General features: G+C 42.5%; 1 protein-coding gene across 2 annotated transcripts in view; it reads left to right on the top strand.

The window, feature by feature from the left end:
• The first annotated feature begins 3,453 nt into the window (after positions 1–3,453).
• Positions 3,454–21,651, top strand: part of akap11 (A kinase (PRKA) anchor protein 11) — a 29,008-nt gene continuing 10,810 nt past the window's right edge. The window contains exons 1-9 of one of the 2 annotated variants that reach the window (XM_061970811.2): positions 3,454–3,756; positions 4,432–4,520; positions 11,553–11,663; positions 11,743–11,796; positions 11,912–12,043; positions 12,277–12,541; positions 12,993–17,091; positions 17,174–17,305; positions 18,404–18,490. In XM_061970811.2, the coding sequence (XP_061826795.2) occupies positions 4,458–4,520; positions 11,553–11,663; positions 11,743–11,796; positions 11,912–12,043; positions 12,277–12,541; positions 12,993–17,091; positions 17,174–17,305; positions 18,404–18,490 (4,943 nt within the window). In that variant the 5' untranslated portion in view covers positions 3,454–3,756; positions 4,432–4,457. The remainder of the gene's footprint in view (positions 3,757–4,431; positions 4,521–11,552; positions 11,664–11,742; positions 11,797–11,911; positions 12,044–12,276; positions 12,542–12,992; positions 17,092–17,173; positions 17,306–18,403; positions 18,491–21,651) is intronic. The other variant, XM_061970812.2, reaches the window with a different exon arrangement.

Here is a 21,651-nt window from a genome sequence, read left to right as displayed (position 1 = left end):
ATTTATCCCAAAAGTTACTCAAGTAGATGTAACGGAGTAAATGTAGCGCGTTACTACCCACCTCTGGTTGTAAGTCGATCTATATTTATTTTTTGTTTTCTTAAACATACCATATTATGCTTGGATGTGTACTTATAACAATGTTGTTTACTTCTTTCTACGTGGGGGCATTAACAGAAATTAAATGAGAAGCACCGCTTTAATGAAAGCCATCAGAAAGAACCACCTCGATGTACATCATGTGACATTATACTGACACCTAGTGACCAGTCAGTATCCACTACTATCCTCACAATCTATTTCCCTTTAACAAAAACAACAACAACAAAAACACCGTACATGTAGATCCAAATGATTGTCGACTGTGAGAAACAGTTTGGACTATGAAAATCCTTAGCTGAAGACAGTCCTTATTGTCAGCGACCCGATACGATATCCGCACTAGTCGTTCATACTTTAATTATCTCCTAGTTAATGCTGGAAAAGGCTTGATCAAGCAAAAGTTAGTCAAACAGAAAACAATGGTAGGTTTAAAAAACACTAACCTATTTATTATTATCCGTCTGGAATGGACTTATGCTGTCTTTAAGCTAAAGTGGAGTGGTAATTGTTTTTAGACGCCACCTAATAGCTCATTAAGTTATGCTCAAGACAAAGAAAATAGAATTATGCAGACTCGCTTGTTACTTAATATTTTCCAAACGCTCAATTAAGGGCACTTATTACCTATGTTTAGCTTGTGTTCAATCATTGAGTTGTTGTTCATTATTCCCTCGTAGTAGTAGTAGAAGTGTGTGTGTGTGTTTGTGTACTTAGCTTGCATGCTATGTTGCTTACTATTGGGTGCTTAGTTGTTGTGTAGCTGCCGAGCATGTTTACCTTTTGTGAATGACTAAAATAGAACAAAAGAGCAACCTTGTGTGCTTATTGGAGGACATTTAGATGTTAACAAGCTGTCTGGCTTTGCACAAGTGAACACGCTGCAGGTCTGCCTGTATCAAACATTTTAGATGCAAGCCGATATCATCGGATACTTTTTTTTTTGCCGATTTCTGATATCAATATAGGCTCGGGACACTCTTAACATGAAGTGAGTGAAACCAAACCCCATTAGATTAACGCAAATGACAATGACAGGGCAAAATTCTATGTGGAGGGGTCGTGGCCTGCGGACTTGCAGCAAAGCGGGGTGTGCCAGGACCGGCTTCGAGATCAGCGACAGGTGCGTAGATGGCCCACCTGGGCTGGTTTATCTAATCACCTGTCGCTGATCTCGAAGCCGGTTCTGGCACACCCCGCTTCGCTGCAGGTCCGCAGGCCACTCCCCCCTCCATATACACGCAACTTGTTTGTGACGGAGATGCAAGGTTGCGCAGAAAGGGGGTCTCTCACAGGGTGCCCTTAAAGCTCGAACCACACAAGAGAAGTCAGTTATTTATTGCATCCAATGTTTTTTTGTTTGATTCAAAATGTTTTAAAAAAAAAGTTCTTGCATGGTTTTAGCCATTTATAAGATGCTGAAAACAACACAAGGTTCACTGTAGTGGACATGAGGGGACCGACTACTTTTATTTTTTGCATTTACGTGATATACTTTACAGAACTGCATGTGTGGAATTAAAAAGAAAAAATGCTTTGTGAAATTCACAAAATACAAAGAAATCAAGACAATGTTAAGGAATGTGTAATGCTAATATCACCGTTAAGATAGAATATAAAAATATAGGCAAGAAAAGCTAAAACTACTTAACATTGTAGATCCATCCATCCATCCATTTTCTACCGCTTGTCCCATTCGGGGAGTCGCAGGGTGCTGGAGCCTATCTCAGCTGCATTCGGGCGGAAGGCGGCGTACACCCTGGACAAGTCGCCACCTCATCGCAGGGCCAACGCAGATAGACAGACAACATTCACACACTAGGACCAATTTAGTGTTGCCAATCAACCTATCCCCAGGTGCAAGTCTTTGGAGGTGGGAGGAAGCCAGAGTACCTGGAGGGAACCCACGCAGTCACGGGGAGAACATGCAAACTCCACACAGAAAGATCCTGGGCGCAGGATCGAACCCAGGACCTTCTTATTGTGAGGCAGACGCACTAAACCCTGTACCACTGTGCTGCCACATTGTAAATCATCTCTGTTTTATGTAAAAAAAAAAATGTCATGTTCCTTTCATCAAAACAATAAAACGTGTAATGGGTGAAATAATTATTCCTTTGTCCACAAGTCCACTGCAAAAGACAACTTTTATTTCTCTGTCTCAGGAGGTTAAATATATAATATTATTGACTATACATTTCTCAACAAGAGGGACTTGATCTATCATTACAAATAATTATTATTAGGGATACAACGAAAAGTAAAAAAAAAAACAGAAAACAACTATCAAATGGAAAAAAAATAGGGATGTCCGATAATGGCTTTTTGCCGATATCTGATATTCCGATATTGTCCAACTCTTAATTACCGATACCGATAAATACAGTCGTGGAATGAACACATTATTATGCCTAATTTGGACAACCGGGTATGGTGAAGATAAGGTCATTTAAAAAAAAATTAATAAGATAAATAAATTAAAAACATTTTCTTGAATAAAAAAGAAAGTAAAATAATTTAAAAACAGTTACATAGAAACTAGTAATTAATGAAAATGAGTCAAATTAACTGTTAAAGGTTAGTACTATTAGTGGACCAGCAGCACGCACAATCATGTGTGCTTACGGACTGTATCCCTTGCAGACTGTATTGATATATATTGATATATCATGTAGGAACCAGAATATTGATAACAGAAAGAAACAACCCTTTTGTGTGAATGACTGTAAATGAGGGAGGGAGGTTTTTTGGGTTGGTGCACTAATTGTAAGTGTATCTTGTGTTTTTATGTTGATTTAATTTAAAAAAATAAATAAAAAATTATCGGACATCTCTAAAAAAAAGTTATATTATTGGAAATAAAAAGGTCATATTAGGGGGAAAATGTTTATTATGACAAAAAAGTTGTAATAATACAAAACAAATGAGAAATAGTTAACATAATGAGACCAATTGTCATAAAAAGAAAAATTTGTAGAAAGTTACAAAAGTATTGGGAATATGTTGTAGTGTTGCAAAACCACTTCTATGCTATGATATTAAAAAAAATAATTATAATATTATGAAAACATGTGACGCAATGATAAATACAACTGTAAGTTAGAACTTTGATTCCCTCAGGAAATATGCAGTTTATAAGTGTCCAGTAATGTAATAAACTTCAATCAAAAGCAGCTTTTTCTAACTTATGAGCAATCTTGCCACCACAAAAATGTACCATTTTGCATTTGTGTCGTCAACTGCTCTGGTTTCGTCTTATCGATCATCGATTGGTGATGCCTCGGACGCTCTTATTTTCACACTGTACTGCACAGTGGGATGGGGAGTTATGATGCATTTATGGGAATCGGTAAACCTCAGCTTCCCCGTGAATTCCAGCGTCTAGTCCGACGACTTGACGTCGATGTTGCGTGTCGAATGCGTATTAATGTTTTGCTACGTGCCTCCTTGTCATGACGGGAATAACTTAAAGTGGTGTCGAAAGGGGCGAACGATGTGAGAGAATCAACCCACTGCTTCGTTCGTGCTGGAAAGAGTGGGGGAAATTCCTACTCTTTTTTTTTGTTTCACGGACGGAGCGCAGCGGCTAGCGTCAGGCGCTGCTGGAGTCCAACAACAACAACAACAACAACAATAACATCACGGAGCAGAGTAAAGGTAAATGCATTTTAAACCGGACGTATAAAGCGGTCCTTAAATAACCCCACTGGTTTATTGTGACGTTAGCCTGCTAGCTGTGGCGTTGAGGTGCGGCCTGGTCACACTGCTAGCTTACTTGATTGACAGCCTGTCAACGAGCACTGTGGCCCTTTTCCTCTGCACTCTTATTCCAAACATCTATTTTGATCACTTGTTATTTGTAACATGAATGTCTGACTAATGGCAACTATTTACCAACGCTATGCTAGTGTTAACCATCAGCATCAGCATCCACAGTGAGGTTCCCTGCCAGGCCACACAGGCTGCAACATTATCATTTCTTCCTTTACATGTTCAAGAATGTGTCTCCATGCAAGACAAATATTTTGAAATAAAGTCATATTTCAGTTAGGTAAAGGCAGTGCAATGTCAACAAATAGCCAAATGATGGCTGTGATGCATCACATCTATTATAGCATTAAAAAAATATATTTTCTGTACATGGTAAATATTTTTGTAAAGCATACACACCCTTGTCCCTCCCCATCTTCCATCTTACTTGGCGCCACCAAGAACAACAAAGCAGGCTAATAATAACAAGTCCATACCAGCAGGACGTGCCCAGGCCCTCTTTTTAAAGTTTGCTGTTGTTATGTTTTCTCGCCTCCCAAAATTATGACTCTCTGTTTGCAGGTGAGCGATCGCTCTGCAAGGTCGTCATGGACGCTTGTGCACGGATCAGAGGAGCCCCGAGAAGGTCCAGGGCCTGCGTCCGAAAAGAGGTTAGTGTGCATAGGTTATAGACCAGGGGTGTCAAACTCAAATAGAGAGTGGGCCAAAATTTAAAACTGAACAAAGCCGCGGGCCAAGGTTGACCAAATGAACCTTTTAATAGGGACCCAAACAAGTTTTGCATTAAATATTGTACAAGCAAGACTTGTATAACTTTATAGTGACATGCACAAAAAAAAAAATAATAATAATTAAGAAATATCAATGGCATATCAAATACAATTTCAATAAAAATGTAATGCCTCTTTTCTATTAGCAGCCTTCTTAGGTAAACATCCAAATAAACCTTTTCCGCAGGCTGATAATACATTGGAAAATAAAATAACAATAATGAATGAATCAAACATTCAAGCCTTGAAGTAGCAAGAGAAAGTGCATGAATAAAACGTTAATTATTGCTCAGTTTGCTACACTGATTTGCTTTAACACTGAATATGGAACAACTTATATAACTTAATAGTGCAAAATCAACTTTCAAAAAACAAACGAAATACATCAATGGTATATTAAATAAAATTTAAATAAATAATTGAATGCCTCTTTTCTATTTGCAGCCTTCTGAGGTAAATATCAACATTAACTCGGTTGGCGGGGGCGGGGTTTGGTGGCAGCAGGGGTGTATATTGTAGCGCCCCGGAAGAGTTAGTGCTGCAAGGGGTTCTGGGTATTTGTTTTGTTGTGTTTATGTTGCGTTACGTTGCAGATGTTCTCCCGAAATGTGTGTGTCATTCTTGTTTGGTGTGGGTTAACAGTGTAGCGCATATTTGTTACAGTGTTAAAGTTGTTTATACGGCCACCCTCAGTGTGACCTGTATGGCTGTTGACCAAGTATGCGTTGCATTCACTTGTGTGTGTGTGTGTGTAAAAGCCACATATATTATGTGACGGGGCCGGTACACTGTTTGTATGGAGGGAAAGCGGACGTGACGACAGGTTGTAGAGGACGCTGAAGGTAGTGTCTTTAAGGCACGCCCCCAATAATGTTGTCCGGGTGGAAATTCAGGAGAAATTCGGGAGAATGGTTGCCCCGGGAGATTTTCGGGAGGGGCACTGAAATTCGGGAGTCTCCCGGGAAAATCGGGAGGGTTGGCAAGTATGAGTATTAGCGGTGAATGCACTGCCGTTGTATAATACCGGCGGGCCAGCTCTAATGTTAATTTGATATTGCCTCAATGGCCAAATTTGGCCCGCGGGCCAGAGTTTGACACCCATGTGATAGACCCTTCCACACGCCCTGGAGACGCCAGCCACATGACTTGGATCTTGCACAAACACAACCAACAAGCAACAAGGGGGATATTGTCGACTCATCTGTTTTTCGGCCTGGCCCGTTTTGCCTGTAAATGTTGTCTTTTACCCTTGTCACTGTTGAATTTCATGTTTCAGGGGTAGCAGATCCTTTTAAAGGGGAACTGCACTTTTTTGGAATTTTGCCTATCGTTCACAATTATGAGAGACGAGAACACAAATGTCTCTGTACGTTTTATGTACACACTGCAAGTCTATATATAATGTAGTAACAGACACGTTCATAACAATATGTAGTATTAGGGCTGGGCGATATGGCCTTTTATTAATATCTCGATATTTTTAGGCCATGTCACGATACACGATATATATCTCGATATTTTGCCTTAGCCTTGAATGAACACTTGATGCATACAATCACAGCAGTATGATGATTCTATGTGTCTACATTAAAACATTCTTCTTCATACTGCATTAATATATGCTTATTTTAAACTTTCATGCAGAGGGAAATCACAACTAAGTCAATCTAGCAAAAGTGTATTTATTAAAGTTATTAAGCAGTGGCACAAACATTTATGTCATTTCCAAACAGAAAGTGCAAGATTGTCAGAGACATTTTAAAACAAGCTATTAGTGCACTTTTGTGCATGATGTCACTAAGATGACATATCAAAACAACACTAAATTAAAGTGCAATTTTTGTACAGAACGCCACTACAATAGTTTAAAACAAATAAAGGGCACTTTTGTGTATGATGTCACACAAGATATTTCAATAACTGTCAAATACAAATGAGCTGCATAATAGGAAATCAAATAGTGTATGTCCTTCGTTCTGTGGTAGGTTCCTGCGGACGTTATCTCCTTCCGTTGTTGATTTTTTTTTCATACCGTGTTGATGTGGAAATTGTTGCTTCGGCATTTTGTGGTTGTGGCACCAAACAGAGATGTTGACATGCAGAGTTTGAAGCACTCTTCATTCTCTAGCGGGTGACTTCAAATGATGCTACATATTAGCAGTGGTGCTACTTTTTGTAGCAACACTTTAGCCGCATAATTGTTGAACATATTCCCGCTTGAAGCCAAACCACCGCCACACGATGGACCCCGTGCTGTTTTTCTTGGGAATTAATTATTCCTCCATTTGTTACCAGATTCGCACCTTCTCTCTCTCGTATTACCACTCGCACCACTCCGCTAGCATCACAGCTAACGTTACCATGTCGCTACCTGTCTGCTATGCGGGAGCGTGTGACGTTGCACACGTGACGTATGTAAGAAGGTGCGCTCGGTTTACGTCTCTGTGAGAAGGAGAGACAAGAAAGAGTGGGAAACGCCTGTAGTGTACCGTATTTTCCGCACTATAAGGCGCACCGGATTATTAGCCGCACCTTCTATGAATTACATATTTCATAATTTTGTCCACCAATAAGCCGCCCCGGACTAAAAGCCGCGCCTACGCTGCGCTAAAGTGAATGTCAAAAAAACGCTGCGCAAAAGTGAATGTCAAAAAAACAGTCAGATAGTTCAGTCAAACTTTAATAATATATTGAAAACCAGCGTTCTAACAACTCTGTCCCAAAATGTACGCAAATGTGCAATCACAAACATAGTAAAATTCAAAATGGTGTAGAGCAATAGTAACATAATGTTGCTCGAACGTTAATGTCACAACACACAAAATAAACATAGCGCTCACCTTCTGAAGTTATTCTTCATTCGTAAATCCTTCGAATTCTTCGTCTTCGGTGTCCGAATTGAAAAGTTGCGCAAGCGTGGGATCCAAAATGGCCGGTTCCGTCTCGTAGAAGTCATCGGGAGTCAGTGTCGCTGTTGTTCTGTGAATCCTGCCTTCCGGAAAGCTCGGACCACAGTTGTGACCGAAATATCTGCCCAAGCATTTACGATCCACTGGCAAATGTTGGCGTATGTCGTCCGAGGCTGTCTGCCCGTCTTAGTGAAGGTGTGTTCGCCTTCGGAGCTGTGTGAAAAAAGCCACCCGGCCTCTTCGCGTAAACTTCCCTTAACCACTCGCTCATCTTTTCTTCATCCATCCATCCCTTCGAGTTAGCTTTTATGATGACGCCGGCTGGAAAGGTCTCTTTTGGCAAGGTCTTCCTTTTGAATATCACCATGAGTGGAAGTTAGCATGGCAAGCTAGAACCACAGTGAAGGATGACTTCTCATTCCCTGTGGAGCGAATATTCACCGTACGTGCTCCCGTTCCACAGTGCGGTTCAGTTGCTGTGAAATACGGTAGTAATCCGTGTGCGGATGGAGAGATTGCGTCTTTTTATGAACCGGATCGTTTAGTAGGAGCCATTTTGTGGTCTTTACAGATGTAAACAGGAAATGAAACGTACGGTGATATCCGCGCGTTTTTTCTTCTTCTTCCGGGGGCGGGTGAAGCGCTTCCTGTTCTATGGGGGCGGGTGAAGCGCTTCCTGTTCTATGGGGGCGGGTGAAGCGCTTCCTGTTCTATGGGGGCGGGTGCTTTCCTTGGCGGTTGCTTGCGTAGAAGAAGAAGCGCTTCCTGTTCTACCGGGAAAAAAGATGGCGGCTGTTTACCGAAGTTGCGAGACCGAAACTTTATGAAAATGAATCGTAATAAAGCGCACCGGGTTATTAGGCGCACTGTCAGCTTTTGAGAAAAATTGTGGTTTTTAGGTGCGCCTTATAGTGCGGAAAATACGGTAATGTCCGCAGCTAAAAGCAACTGCGTGAGAATGTATACTCGAATATCACGATATAGTCATTTTCTATATCGCACAGAGACAAACCCGCGATATATCGAGTATATCGATATATCGCCCAGCCCTATGTAGTATGTTCATTATTTCCCGTATTTTGGTCATTTTTAGCATTATCGGAACTTCTTTCCTTGGCGCATTTCTTTCCGTTTCCATAGCAGCGCAAGTGTTTTCTAATCATGGCAGACCTGGTAACAGACAACAAAGACAACTACTTTTGGAAAAATTTGGATTTACAACCTTATCTTTTTGAAGCTGAATATACGGAAGATGAACTACTGCTTATAGAAGCCAGCATGAAGGACAGAGCAGACGGAAGTCGAGAGAGTGAGGTCGGCGTGACTTGCGGGTACAAATGTGGAACTTGGAGCCAAGCTATGCAGACATAAAGGGCATGATTACCCAAAATCAACTGGAAAAAACTTCCCCGGCCAGCTGGACAAAATAGACAACTGTCTATTGAGTGAGTCACTATAATATTGGTCATGATACATGTAGCATGTCATGCTTGTTAGTACAACTATAGTACATACACTGTCGAGCTACAAACAAAACATGAAATGTGGGCTAATACTTGACACATACTTTAGTATGATTGTTCATGTTTTTCAGTCAGTACAGATTGGTGTCCTATCGCGTTGTTGTGCATTACAAACTCAAAAGCAATTCAACTGCTGACGCAAAGGCTAGCTTATCTCTTCCCGTAGCTAGCTTACGGCCAAATTCCTTAGCATGCCGCCCCAAGACTATGTCTTACTACGCAAGAAAAAGCGTTCCTCAGGGTTCGCTCTCACAATAACAATGTGGCTACAGCTTGGTTATTATACAGGTTACGGCACGTAAATTATGTGTTGTTGGTGGTTTTTGGATGCATTTTTAAAGTGATTTAGAGGTAGAATTGATTGCTCTCATCAGCTCCATTGCTAGCCACCTAGAACAAGCCGATTTTTACATTTTAGAATGCAAAACAAAAAAACCTTTTGTCTTCTTGTTTCTTATAAGGATTGTGAACGATAGGCAAAATTCCAAAAAAGTGCAGTTCTCCTTTAAACTGAATGTAAAAGTTATCTTTCCCCAGCTTTTTCCAGTCTTATTTTTCTGTCCAAACTGCATTAACACAATAGACAGGTGCATGAAGGCAAGCTGGCATTTGTCCGGTTTAAATGGTAGCAGCCCCTTTAATACAGCCCGTAAAAGCCAGATTTGATCAATACCAATATCCTTTGAAGGAACAGCATTAACCTGGAACAGTTAACGAAGATAACCGTGCCTTCGATACTAATTGTTGGGCCCTAAAAACCCACCATTTTAACATGTAACATGCCTCTTAAAAATACAAATTTTAGATAAGAAATCGAGAATACCAACAATACAATAGCTTGTAATACACCTACAGTGATTTAATAAAGTAATGAAATAATAACTGCAAGGAGAGTAGAGTTCTACGGTATCTCCTTCAAGCTGCTTCCCCGTCAAACACACCATCAGCAGCTTCTCAATATTTTCATTGATTAGACAGGATTTTTACATCTTAAAGTTAAAGTTAAAGTACCAATGATTGTCACACACACTAGGTGTGGCGAAATTATTCTCTGCATTTGACCTATCACCCTTGAACACCCCCTGGGAGGTGAGGGGAGCAGTGGGCAGCAGCGGTGGACGCGCCCGGCAATCATTTTTGGTGATTTAACCCCCAATTCCAACCCTTGATGCTGAGTGCCAAGCAGGGACGTAATAGGTCCCGTTTTTATAGTCTTTGGTATGACTCGGCCGGGGTTTGAACTCACAACCTACCGATCTCAGGGCGGATACTCTAACCACTAGGCCACTGAGTAGGTAGGTTACTGGCAGGTGTTAGACTAGGGCTGAAATCTGTATCACGATACAAGTTTTATATCGGTAGATATTGATAATCATTGATGTTTTTATGACCTATAGAAAATAAGGACCGGGAGAAAAATATACTAAATGTAAAATTTTTTATTTAAAATGTAACCTTCCTCTGATTATAATTGCCTCAGCTATCAAGGCAGAAAGGAAAGGAAATGTCAACACAAGCATGGAAAACATCCATCCATCCATTTTCTACCGCTTAATCCCTTCGGGGTCGCGGGGGGCGCTGGAGACTATCTCAGCTACAATCGGGCGGAAGGCGGGGTACACCCTGGACAAGTCGCCACCTCATCACAGGGCCAACACAGATAGACAGACAACATTCACACTCACATTCACACACTAGGGCCAATTTAGTGTTGCCAATCAACCTAGCTCCAGGTGCATGTTTTTGGAGGTGGGAGGAAGCCGCAGTACCTGGAGGGAACCCACGCAGTCACGGGGAGAACATGCAAACTCCACACAGAAAGATCCGAGCCCGGGATTGAACCCAGGGCTGCTCAGGACCTTCGTATTGTGAGGCAGACGCACTAACCCCTCTTCCACCGTGCTGCCCCAGCATGGAAAACAATGTAATCTAAATTCTAAAATCACATTGAACACTTAACAATAACCTCTTAAAATTAAAGTTAAAAAATAAGGAATACGTAAGAAATGCTTAATAAAGTGTAACAAAATAGTGCAAAGTGTGAAAATGTAAACAGAGAAACCTGAGAGGAACTATTTTCTGCAGGTTTGTTGCAAGGAAGTTATAGCTGTGCTCTAAAGGGTGAGCGCAGCTAAGGTGGTGTGGTATTACCGGTCTTGTTGGGGACAAATGCCTGGTATAGTTGGTCCCTTTTAAAAAAATGCAAATTGATTGGCTAGTAGCGTGTCACTCCCACTGATCGGTGATCACTTCCTGTGTTGCTGGGTTACCAGAGAGCAAGTGCCTTTTTTCATGCAACAAACCTTTTTTGGAACTTGCAGTTTCTTGCGACAAAGAACATTTCTTATTGATATCGTTTTATCGCCCAGCCCCAACAAAAGGCACCAGCAATTTTCCAGCCTATATATTATTTGACCGACATGGAACTGAGGAAAAAAAGTGTCACCTTACCTTGGGTGTTCTACTCTTCATGTTTGCAGACTGTGCGGGACAATGGGCCGCAGTTTGTCAAGAGCCTCTTCAAGAGCAGGAAGGAGCTCTGCAGCATCAACCTACAACTCCCGTCCAGAGACGCCAGAAGACTGACTGAGGTCTGTCACAAACCTACAAAAGACAAAGCGACACAATTTCAAAAGGAGACATAATATTGATCGGTTTGTTCTCTTTCAGATTCATTTTGTTTGTCTGCCTGCTCAGTGTGAAGGGGATGATGCTGTGGATCTGGTATAGTTCTATTTTCTCCCTATTTGTCCTTGACGTAAAATGGTAAAGGGTATGTATTTATATAGCGCTTTCGAGAATCAACCTAAAGTGTCACGATGTATTCCGTCCTCTTTAGGCGTTATCTTCGCTTCCAGCGGCGCTGTGCGAGCTGCTCAGGACTTTCCACGTTCACGGCCTGAGGAATGACGAAGTCCTGCTGCTCAAAGACTCCCGAAGGCTGGTCGATCACAAGGACACTTGGCCTCAAGTAGGTTGCTGCTGTGCGTTACAACACTTGGACGTAGCTCCTTTGTAGCTGAGACCAGAAACTTGTGAGGACTGGAATGGTAAAGATAGTTTTTTATTTCCCAGTTGTAGTTTTGTGACTTCTGTGAACTCCAGTCCGGTTCAGTCTGCTTTTTCTTTAACACTCAATTCTGACACAGAAGTATTTAAAGGATTAATACCACTCACATAGGGCCACTATGTGTTCAATTACAGTGTTGGTTAAAGGCGGTGTGTGTGCTGCGGCACAACCCCAGCCCTGGCATGCACCCGCCAGCCAGCGTTACCTCGTTGGTTGGCTTGCTCGGGTGCTACATGGCTGGCGCCCGCTACGCTCTTGAACTGCAAAGTGTCCAGAAGGGCAACGCTGAGGCGAGACAGCTGGAGGAGGACGACACCAACCAGTCCATCTCGTCTATCGAAGACGATTTTGTCACGGCTCTGGAGCACCTTGAAGAAGATGAAACAGGAGACAATCCTTGTACGGTTGGACTTTTATTCTTTATTGTACACATTTATCAAGCATTAATGAGAACTTCCTCTGAAAGTGGCTTATTCAACTGCATAAAGCACTTAAGTGCTCATAATGGCGCTTATAATATTCACAATTTTTACATTTATTCTAAATACAATACAATACCTAAAACTTTTTAGGTCAACATCAGCTTTACAGATGCCATGTCAGCTCTGCAAGGTGGTGTGTTTTGTGGCAAAGACATTTCTCGTGACAAATGGTGATATCAGTCACAGTAAAGATAGTGGACAAAGACTACCTGAAGCAGGTTGATTAAAGTGGAAGCCACAGTTTGAGGAAATATGCTAATTAGTAAAAAAAAAAAAAAGAAGCAAATCTATCACGGTAGCAGTCATATTTATGGTTTTATTTATGTTTTTATCTTTTTTTCTGCTATGACTGCAATGGACAACTGAAGCTTCCTATGGGCCTTTTAAAAGACGCAACGTGGCATCACAGACAATCCCAGCCCACAAGAGACGAAAGGAGCTATCAGGCTCGCATGTTATCATAACCTCGTCTTCAAAGGAGCATTCAGCTAAAAACAATCCAGGCCCGGAGGTTTCTGTCACTGTCCAGAGGTCTTCAGGTATGGAGACCCAGTGGACTTACTGCAGTCCAGGAGCTCGTCTGTCCTCGCCCGCCGTCCAAGTAAGTGAATCGGAAGAGTCCGATGGCTCTAGCCCAAGCCCCATCATTTTCCTGGATGAGGTGGGCTACCAGAAGAGCATGCTGGCCAAGTTGGATATCCCTCAGGTGCCAGGAGGTCCCAGAGACAGAGTAGAAGACTCTGACTCTGAAGTCAGTGAATTCTTTGACAGCTTTGACCAGTTTGATGACCTGGACGAGTTAAGCTCAGAGAGCTGCACACTCACGCTGCCTATGGATGCCGTTAGCGCTCCAAGCACACAGACTGAAACCATCCATTCTAGCAGTAGTGGCTCCACATCCAAATATGTTTCTAGAGGCTGCTCAACAAAGGGCATGAACCCTCACTGCTTTGACCAGCCTATTCTTCCAGCCAATGTGAAAAAACCCACTCCTCTTAAACCTGGCTCCCCTTATGGAGTCCATTCTGAGGTGCCTGACTCCCCAAGGCCAATACTAAGTCCCTCTGAAGACAATGGGGGTCCTCTCTTCAGTCCTGTCAGTTCCTCTGCATTTAGCCCCTTGGTGGACTCAAGTGCTGCATTGGAATACTTCTGGAAGAAAGGTGAGGAGGAGAACGACAACACTGAGCTACGCAAACCTCAAGATCTCTGCTCCTTGTATAAGACCTATTCAGACTTTGCCAGCAGTCTCTCTAAAGAAATTCTTGGGTCCGTATGCGGCTATCAGTCTGCTTTAGACATTAATGACAACAAGAATCTCAGCTGTGTCTGCCACAAAGAATTTACTAACTCTTCAGGCTACCTGATGAAGCTATCAGAAATTCAGGAGACTGTAACTGTGGCCAAGCTCCAGAAGACATCCCAGTCTTTGAAAGACGGTATTCAGAGGTTTGCTGCCGACCTTGTGGAAATGAGCCTGGGCAGCGCATTGCGTGACCTCCAAAAAGGCGTATCTACTTGCACCACCACTTTGTGTCAACTGGCTGCAAGACTCACCTCTTCTGTGTTTCAGATGGCATTCCAAGAGATTGGCATGCGACAAGCATATGTGCTAAAAGAACGAGCAGTGAATGGATTAGCAAACTTTCTGGTCGGGGAAGCGGTAACTGGTGCCCTGAAAGAGTTCTTGACTGTGAAAAAGCAGATTTTCCACAACACAGTGACACGCTTTGCGGCAGAGTTGGCCGAAGAATTGGTGTTTGAAGGCATCATGGAAGTGTGTCAGTTCTCTCATCCTTCGACACCTCTAACCCCCAGTGAATGGTCTTTCAACCATGGGCCTTTGGAGGAAGAAGAAGAAGAGGAGGTGGTTTCTTCCTATGCCTCTGATTTGTCTGAGTCTGTTATCCAAGAGGCTTTTATAGAGCTCTCTCAGGCTGACGTTGCTTTTACTAGCCAAGCCGCCATAAGTGTTTCTCAAGACAACATCTGTTACGTCAGTGCAGAAAATACAAGCGCTCACACCAGCAGCACATTTGCTAACCAGCAGCTTTCCAATGCCAGCTTAGCTGCTGGTGTTCCAGGGCCCCCAGGAGAGAATCCTACCTGCACAGTGAAGAAAGCTCTTTTCACTGTGTCAGGCATGGCTAGCTGTATCCCTGTGCCCCAAGCAGGCCAAGCTATCTCTCATTTAAAGGATCCCAAAGACCAGCATGGTTCCAGCTCAACAGATACCTCGCAGTCCAGCCTAAGAGTAACAGTATTTTCCTCGGATACCACCGCATGCGCACAAACTGTATTTCACACTAATGAAACTCAAGCTGCTTCTGGAAGAAAAGGTATCTCTCTTGGAAAATCACCTTTCCAAAACTTCTCTGGCAATATGGTGGATATGATAGTGACTGAGGCGTGTGAGCTTGTGAGCTCTTCTAAAATGAAGAAGAGTTTGGATGACTGCACAGGCTTCCTTGCAAAGACAGTCGCAAGTCAAAGAGACACTCTTGCCGTGCCAAACGTGGAGATGGGTGGACAAAGAAAAGCCTTTATCCCTGGGGATGACTCAACTGCAACATCTGGACAAAAATCTGGTCGAACACCTGGAACTCCTCCATCTACTCCTCAGCAACCAAGTGAGGTATCCAAGGAAAAGCAGATAAAACAGTTCTCCAAGAAGCTAAAAAGCAAGTTGGCCAAAGAATTTTCTCCAGCTACTCCTCCTCCAACTCCTCACTATCACCCTGAACCTGGGCTGGGTCCAGCGGACAGCAGTCCGGAGACAGACAAGACCGAGTTTATGTTGAAACTAATGAGATCTCTTTCTGAAGAGGCAGGTAGTAATGAGGATGAAGAAGATGAAGAATTGGCAGAAGACACCGCAAGCAAATCTATCGAGTCAGAGGGTCGCTCACAGGAACTTAGCCTGTTGTCTTCACGTAGACTGTCCAATAAGGAAGCCCTCCATTATGCTGAGCAGTTGGCTTGTCATATTGTCTCAATGGCAACGGAGATGGACACTCTCAGAACCAATGATGAGGAAGGGAAAATTGCTGGCTTTGATGAGAGAAGGCGGGATAGTATAGCTCATTTCTCAGAGCAGACTTTGAACACCCTATGGGTGTATGCAGGGGAGGTGGCAGGAGAAGTCATCAATGACGTAAAGAAAAGGGTGAACTCTGTCCAGCAATGCCCCTATCATAGAGTTCCCAGAAAAAGAAGTATAGACCGGTCTAGCTTGGAATGTTTGCATTACCAACCACCCTCAGATCAGAACAGAGACTGGAGGGTGGAAAGGGTGGCTGAGCAATGGGCTAACGAGCTCCCGGCCTCTGTTTTCCGCTCGGCCACCTCCAGGTCAAGTGCAAGCTCTGGATTGTCCTCTGAGTATCCCAGCTGTGAGAGTGTGACAGATGAATATGCCGGCTACCTCATTAAGGTGCTAAAAAAAGAGGGAGGCAGTAGGGAGCTAGTCCTTGATCAGTTTGCCAGTCGTTTGGCCTACCGTTCCATAAAACAAGGCTTGGCCCATGCTAGTCGCAAGATAAAGCAAAGATCCTCTAGTGCCCGCCTCCGTCCCTCGAAATCCCTACCAGATGAATGGAAGGCATCAGGAAGTGATGAATCACAACGCAAGGAGTCAGTGATTTGTTCCTCGTGTGAAGATGCACAGTGTTGTTGCAGAAAGAAACCGAGCCAGAGAGACTGCGTTGATCTGGTGGACTTTGCAGAATCCTTAGCATATAATATCACGTGTGATATCACACGTAAGCTTAGTCTTTCAACTCCACGTCTCCCAAAGTCCCTCACTGACTTATGTCTTTATAAGAAGTCAAAACTTGAAAACGTTGCAGAGAACCTCATAAGAAACTCTTTTTCCTGTCCCCTGTTGACCAAGGAGAGTAACGGTAGGCATTACCACAGCACGGGAAGCTTGTTCGACGGAGAACGAAGCAGTAAGATAATGCAGGTCATTGAGCACTACGCCAGAAAAATAGTTGATGACACTCTGAAACTGAGCATGGCTTCAGTGGGACATCCATCCCAGGATCAGCAGAAGGCTCAAACCCAGGACAAACACACTCACACCCAGAAGTTGTCTGAGGGGACGGAGCTCGGTTATGCCCAGGGTACATGTCGTTATTGTCAGGCCCTTGAGTGTCCCCAATGCACCAAACTCTGTCGGCACCACAGTCAGTTTATATTGCAAAGGAGAAGAGGCCAAGAGTATCAAACAAAGCCTGAGCGCCTCCCAGGTCTGGAGATTCCCAAAATCCATATCGACCTGGAGCACAAGTCGGCATTTGCAGAGGGGATGGTATCCATGGCGATGGAGAATGCGAAACGCGAACTGAGCAACACAAGCCTTAATGCAGACAGTGGCATAGGCCACGATGGAGCCAGCTATGCCGAGAGCCTGACTGCCGAGATCATGACTTCCGCCCTTAACATCTGCCAGGTGGCCAGCGACAGGTAAAGATAAGTTAAAATTGTACTTGAAGAGCGATAACAGCGTCACTGCTAAGCACCGTGATTTACTCTGGTCTCTTTGCAGCTTTCCAGGAGGCAAGGAAGCCACAGAGTCCACCGTGTCCCAGCAGTTGAGTGTAGCTGATGACAGTCTGGGGAGCTGGTCTAACCTGAGCTTTGAGGATGACAACAGCAGCTTCCTTCATCTCAGTGACAGGTACATGTTCCAAATTATATATTGCATGCCACATATCTATCTCAATGTTAGTTTTTGTCAACGCAAATGATAAATAAACAGTGCAAAAGTAGAAAATGTCACATAAGTATCAACATTTGGGACTCTTAATGAAGGCCTTCTACACTTGACCTTTAGACTTTTCATAACTGTACTGTAAAATGTGTTTTTTCAAGCTGCTGCGTTGACTATTTACACTAATGCCAGACACAAGACCTTTTTGGACTACGAGTTCATGTATTAGATGACAGGATAACGGAGTGCCCTGCAATGTTCGTCTGGCACAATGTGAAACCGGAACTAACTTGATTACATTCACGCTATCTAGCAAAAGGCTAAATCTCGGTGCAGATCTTCGCTTAGTAGGCGGCGTTTTCCTTATTTAGCACATCATGCCAAAACATATTTTGAGGAGTTTTGCTTGGCCTTTGCTGCCAAAGTACCATTTCCTCTCATTTGTCTGAAATGATTAAGTTACATGAAGTATATATAGGTTTAGATCTTAAAGATGCAGTTGTAATGCAACTAGGTACCTCATAGAAAAGGCTTAAATTGTATACAGCAATGAATGTAAATTCCAGAAAGAAATTGGAATTCGTCTTTTGACATGTTCTCACACAAGCTGCCAGAACATTTTTGCCGTTGACGTTTCCGTCAAGGTGGGGGTATCTCTGGAAGCAAACCTGACAATGAGATCCTTTCCCAAGATATAACGTCTTCAGCTCCTCACTTTTGACCATCGAGGCCGCCGGGTTAATGTATCATAATATTTTCTAAAGGTGTGTCTCAGAGTGCTTTTGTCTCTTCAGGCGCTGTTTCTGCATGAACAAAGTCCAGCGCCATGTGTAATTCATTAGACTCCCTTCTAAAGAGCCTGTTGCGACCGTTTCCGCTCAGCAGATGAAACGAGGGGAAAGTAAAATACATCCTCAAAGGCCTAGGAGATGGACTTGAGGAACAAGTTCCCACCATGACATGAACTCTTAACCACAAAAAGAAAGCTGTACTTTAAAAGAGAACTTTTTGAAGCTTGACAGTTGTGTGTGTGTAATAGTGGTTACCTGTCCCTTGTCTTTCCAGCAGCAATGGGAACAGCAGTAGCTGGAGCAGTCTGGGCCTGGAGGGGGAGCCCTTTGAGGAGCGCCTGTCATCGTCTCCCTCAGACAGGTCAGTAAGCATTCCAAAATATTAGAACTGGGGACCATACAGAATCTTGGTCTATATGTTACTAGGGATTTAACGATATCACGATATTGTTGAATGTGCACAAGAAGTACCTATACACACTGAAATCTTTTAACCAAGTTTTTTATTTTTATAATATACTTTCCTTAGCAAGAGGAACATTACTATTGTCCTGCCTTCTTAAAAACATATTATTGTTATTTGAGGGTTAAAATATGTTCACCCTCTATTTTAATTTGTGAAGGTTTTAGTGTTTAATGATAAAGGCAATATCGGTTTGCCGTTTCATTTTGCCCTTAGTTCAATTCCTGTTGTAGACACGTCCATGTATGGATTTGTTACTCTGTTTTAAGAGACCCTGTAGGTTCAATGTACACAATTTAACATCTTACGTTTGCCAGACAGCAATGTGTTTATACAAGTTTAGATTGGAATATGACCTTTGTAATGGGGAAAAACCTTAAAGGGAATTTTTGGAATTTTGCTTATGTTTCACAATCAGAGACAAGAACACACGTTTTTTTTATTTTATTTTACTTTTTTAAAGATGATAAAAAACGCTTGAAGGATGCGGGTATTGAGAGTCACCGTTGTAGCCTTCAAAGCCCTCCAAAACATCATCAAAACCCTCTAGCACCGTTTTATATACACCGTGCTAGTATATATATCATTTAGTAACAGACATGTTAATAACAATATGTAATATGTTCAAAATTTACCGTATTGATCTTTTTAATTATTTCCAGGACTGATTTCTTCCGCACATTGATTTGTTTCCAAAGCAACGCACGTCTGACTTCTGGCAACATGTGTGTTCCTACTTACAGAATCAAACACAAGTGTGTTTGCTAATCATGGCAAACTTGGTAACATACAACAAAGACGACTCTTTTTGGACAAATGAGGATTGACAACCTTACATTTTTGAAGCTAAATATACTGCTGCTTATAGAAGCGAGCACGGAGGAAGAGTGAGAAGCTTGAGCAGACGGAAGCCGGGAGAGGGGGATGACGCTATAAATATGGAACTTAGAGACAAGCTCTATCGACATAAATGGATTGCTTAGCAAAAATCAACAGGAACTGTCCCCGGCCAGCTGGACCAGACGAACCGGACCAGCTGGTGTCCCTGGGGTTCTGCACCCTCTGGTCGGCTTCAGCAGTCCCAGGACATAGTTCCACATATGTTGTCTGGCTAGTTGTGTACAAACAAAACAGGAAATGTGAGCTAATACTTTACAGATACTGTAATATGATGTTTTTCAGTCATTACAGATTGGTGTCGTGTATCGCAGTGTTGGGCATTACAAACTCAAACGCGTTTTGTGTCGTCGTACAATTTAGCTTATCCCTTGCCGTAGTTAGCTTTCACGGCTAATACCGAAGCATGCCGATGTGTTACTATGATAGAAAAATACATTAACAATGGCGCTACAGCTTGGTTATTATACAGATTACGGAACGTAAATTAAGTATTGTTGATGGTTATTGAATGCATTTTTAAAGTGATTTAGAGGTAGAATTGATTATATTGCTAGCCACCTAGAACAAACCGATTTTTATATGTTAGAAAGCGGAAAAAAAAACAAAAAACTTTTGTCTTCTTGTCTTTCATAATGATTGTTAAAGGGGAACATTATCACCAGACCTATGTAAGCGTCAATATATACCTTGATGTTGCAGAAAAAAGACCATATATTTTTTTAACTGATTTCCGAACTCTAAATGGGTGAATTTTGGCGAATTAAACGCCTTTCTATTATTCGCTCTCGGAGCGATGACGTCGCAACGGGAAGCAATCCGCCATTTTCTCAAACACATTACAAACACCGAGTCAAATCAGCTCTGTTATTTTCCGTTTTTTCGACTGTTTTCCGTACCTTGGAGACACCATGCCTCGTCGGTGTGTTGTCGGAGGGTGTAACAACACGAATAGGGACGGATTCAAGTTGCACCAGTGGCCCAAAGATGCGAAAGTGGCAAGAAATTGGACGTTTGTTCTGCACACTTTACCGACGAAAGCTAAGCTATGACAGAGATAGCAAGAATGTGTGGATATCCTGCGACACTCAAAGCAGATGCATTTCCAACGATAAAGTCAAAGAAATCTGCCGCCAGACCCCCAGGAAAAGAGAGCGGATGAGGGTATGTCTACAGAAATTGATAAAAACTGGGCTGTCTGCACTCTCAAAGTGCATGTTGTTGCCAAATGTATTTCATATGCTGTAAACCTAGTTCATAGTTGTTAGTTTCCTTTAATGCCAAACAAACACATACCAATTGTTGGTTAGAAGGCGATCGCCGAATTCGTCCTCGCTTTCTCCCGTGTCGCTGGCTGTCGTGTCGTTTTCGTCAGTTTCGCTTGCATACGGTTCAAACCGATATGGCTCAATAGCTTCAGTTTCTTCTTCAATTTCGTTTTCGCTACCTGCCTCCACACTACAACCATCCGTTTCAATACATGCGTAATCTGTTGAATCGCTTAAGCCGCTGAAATCCGAGTCTGAATCCGAGCTAATGTCGCTATAAACTTGCTGTTCTATCCGCCATGTTTGTTTGTATCGGCATCACTATGTGACGTCACAGGAAAATGGACGGGTGTATATAACGATGATTAAAATCAGGCACTTTGAAGCTTTTTTTAGGGATATTACGTGATGGGTAAAATTTTGAAAAAAACTTCAAAAAATAAAATAAGCCACTGGGAACTGATTTTTAATGGTTTTAACCCTTCTGAAATTGTGATAATGTTCCCCTTTAACGATGGGCAAAATTCCACAAAACTGCAGATTTTTTTCTACATGTAAAACACTTTCTTGTGGTCTACATAACATGTAATGGTGGTTCTTTGGTCAAAATTTTGCATAGATTGTTTTACAGACCGTTTTCAGCGAGTGAAAGCCGGGGCAATGTTGATCCTGACTGTCCTTTTAAGCTCAGTTTTTCTTTGTCACCTCAGACAAAACTTTTTGTTTCTTTGGTTGTTTCGCATTAACTTCCGTCTTTGTAACGAATGGGGAAAGAGGGAGTGACATATGCTCTAAAGCAAGTCAGCACATTTGTAGTTTTTTGTGTGGCAGGGTTCCTGCCACCCTCCTCAATGTCAGACCCCCTCAGGCCATGACAGAGGTATCATTCAACTA

The sequence above is a fragment of the Nerophis lumbriciformis genome, linkage group LG13 (genome assembly GCF_033978685.3).
Source record: "Nerophis lumbriciformis linkage group LG13, RoL_Nlum_v2.1, whole genome shotgun sequence".
In the NCBI taxonomy this organism is placed as follows: domain Eukaryota; kingdom Metazoa; phylum Chordata; class Actinopteri; order Syngnathiformes; family Syngnathidae; genus Nerophis; species Nerophis lumbriciformis.
This window is presented reverse-complemented; position numbering and strand designations above follow the sequence as displayed.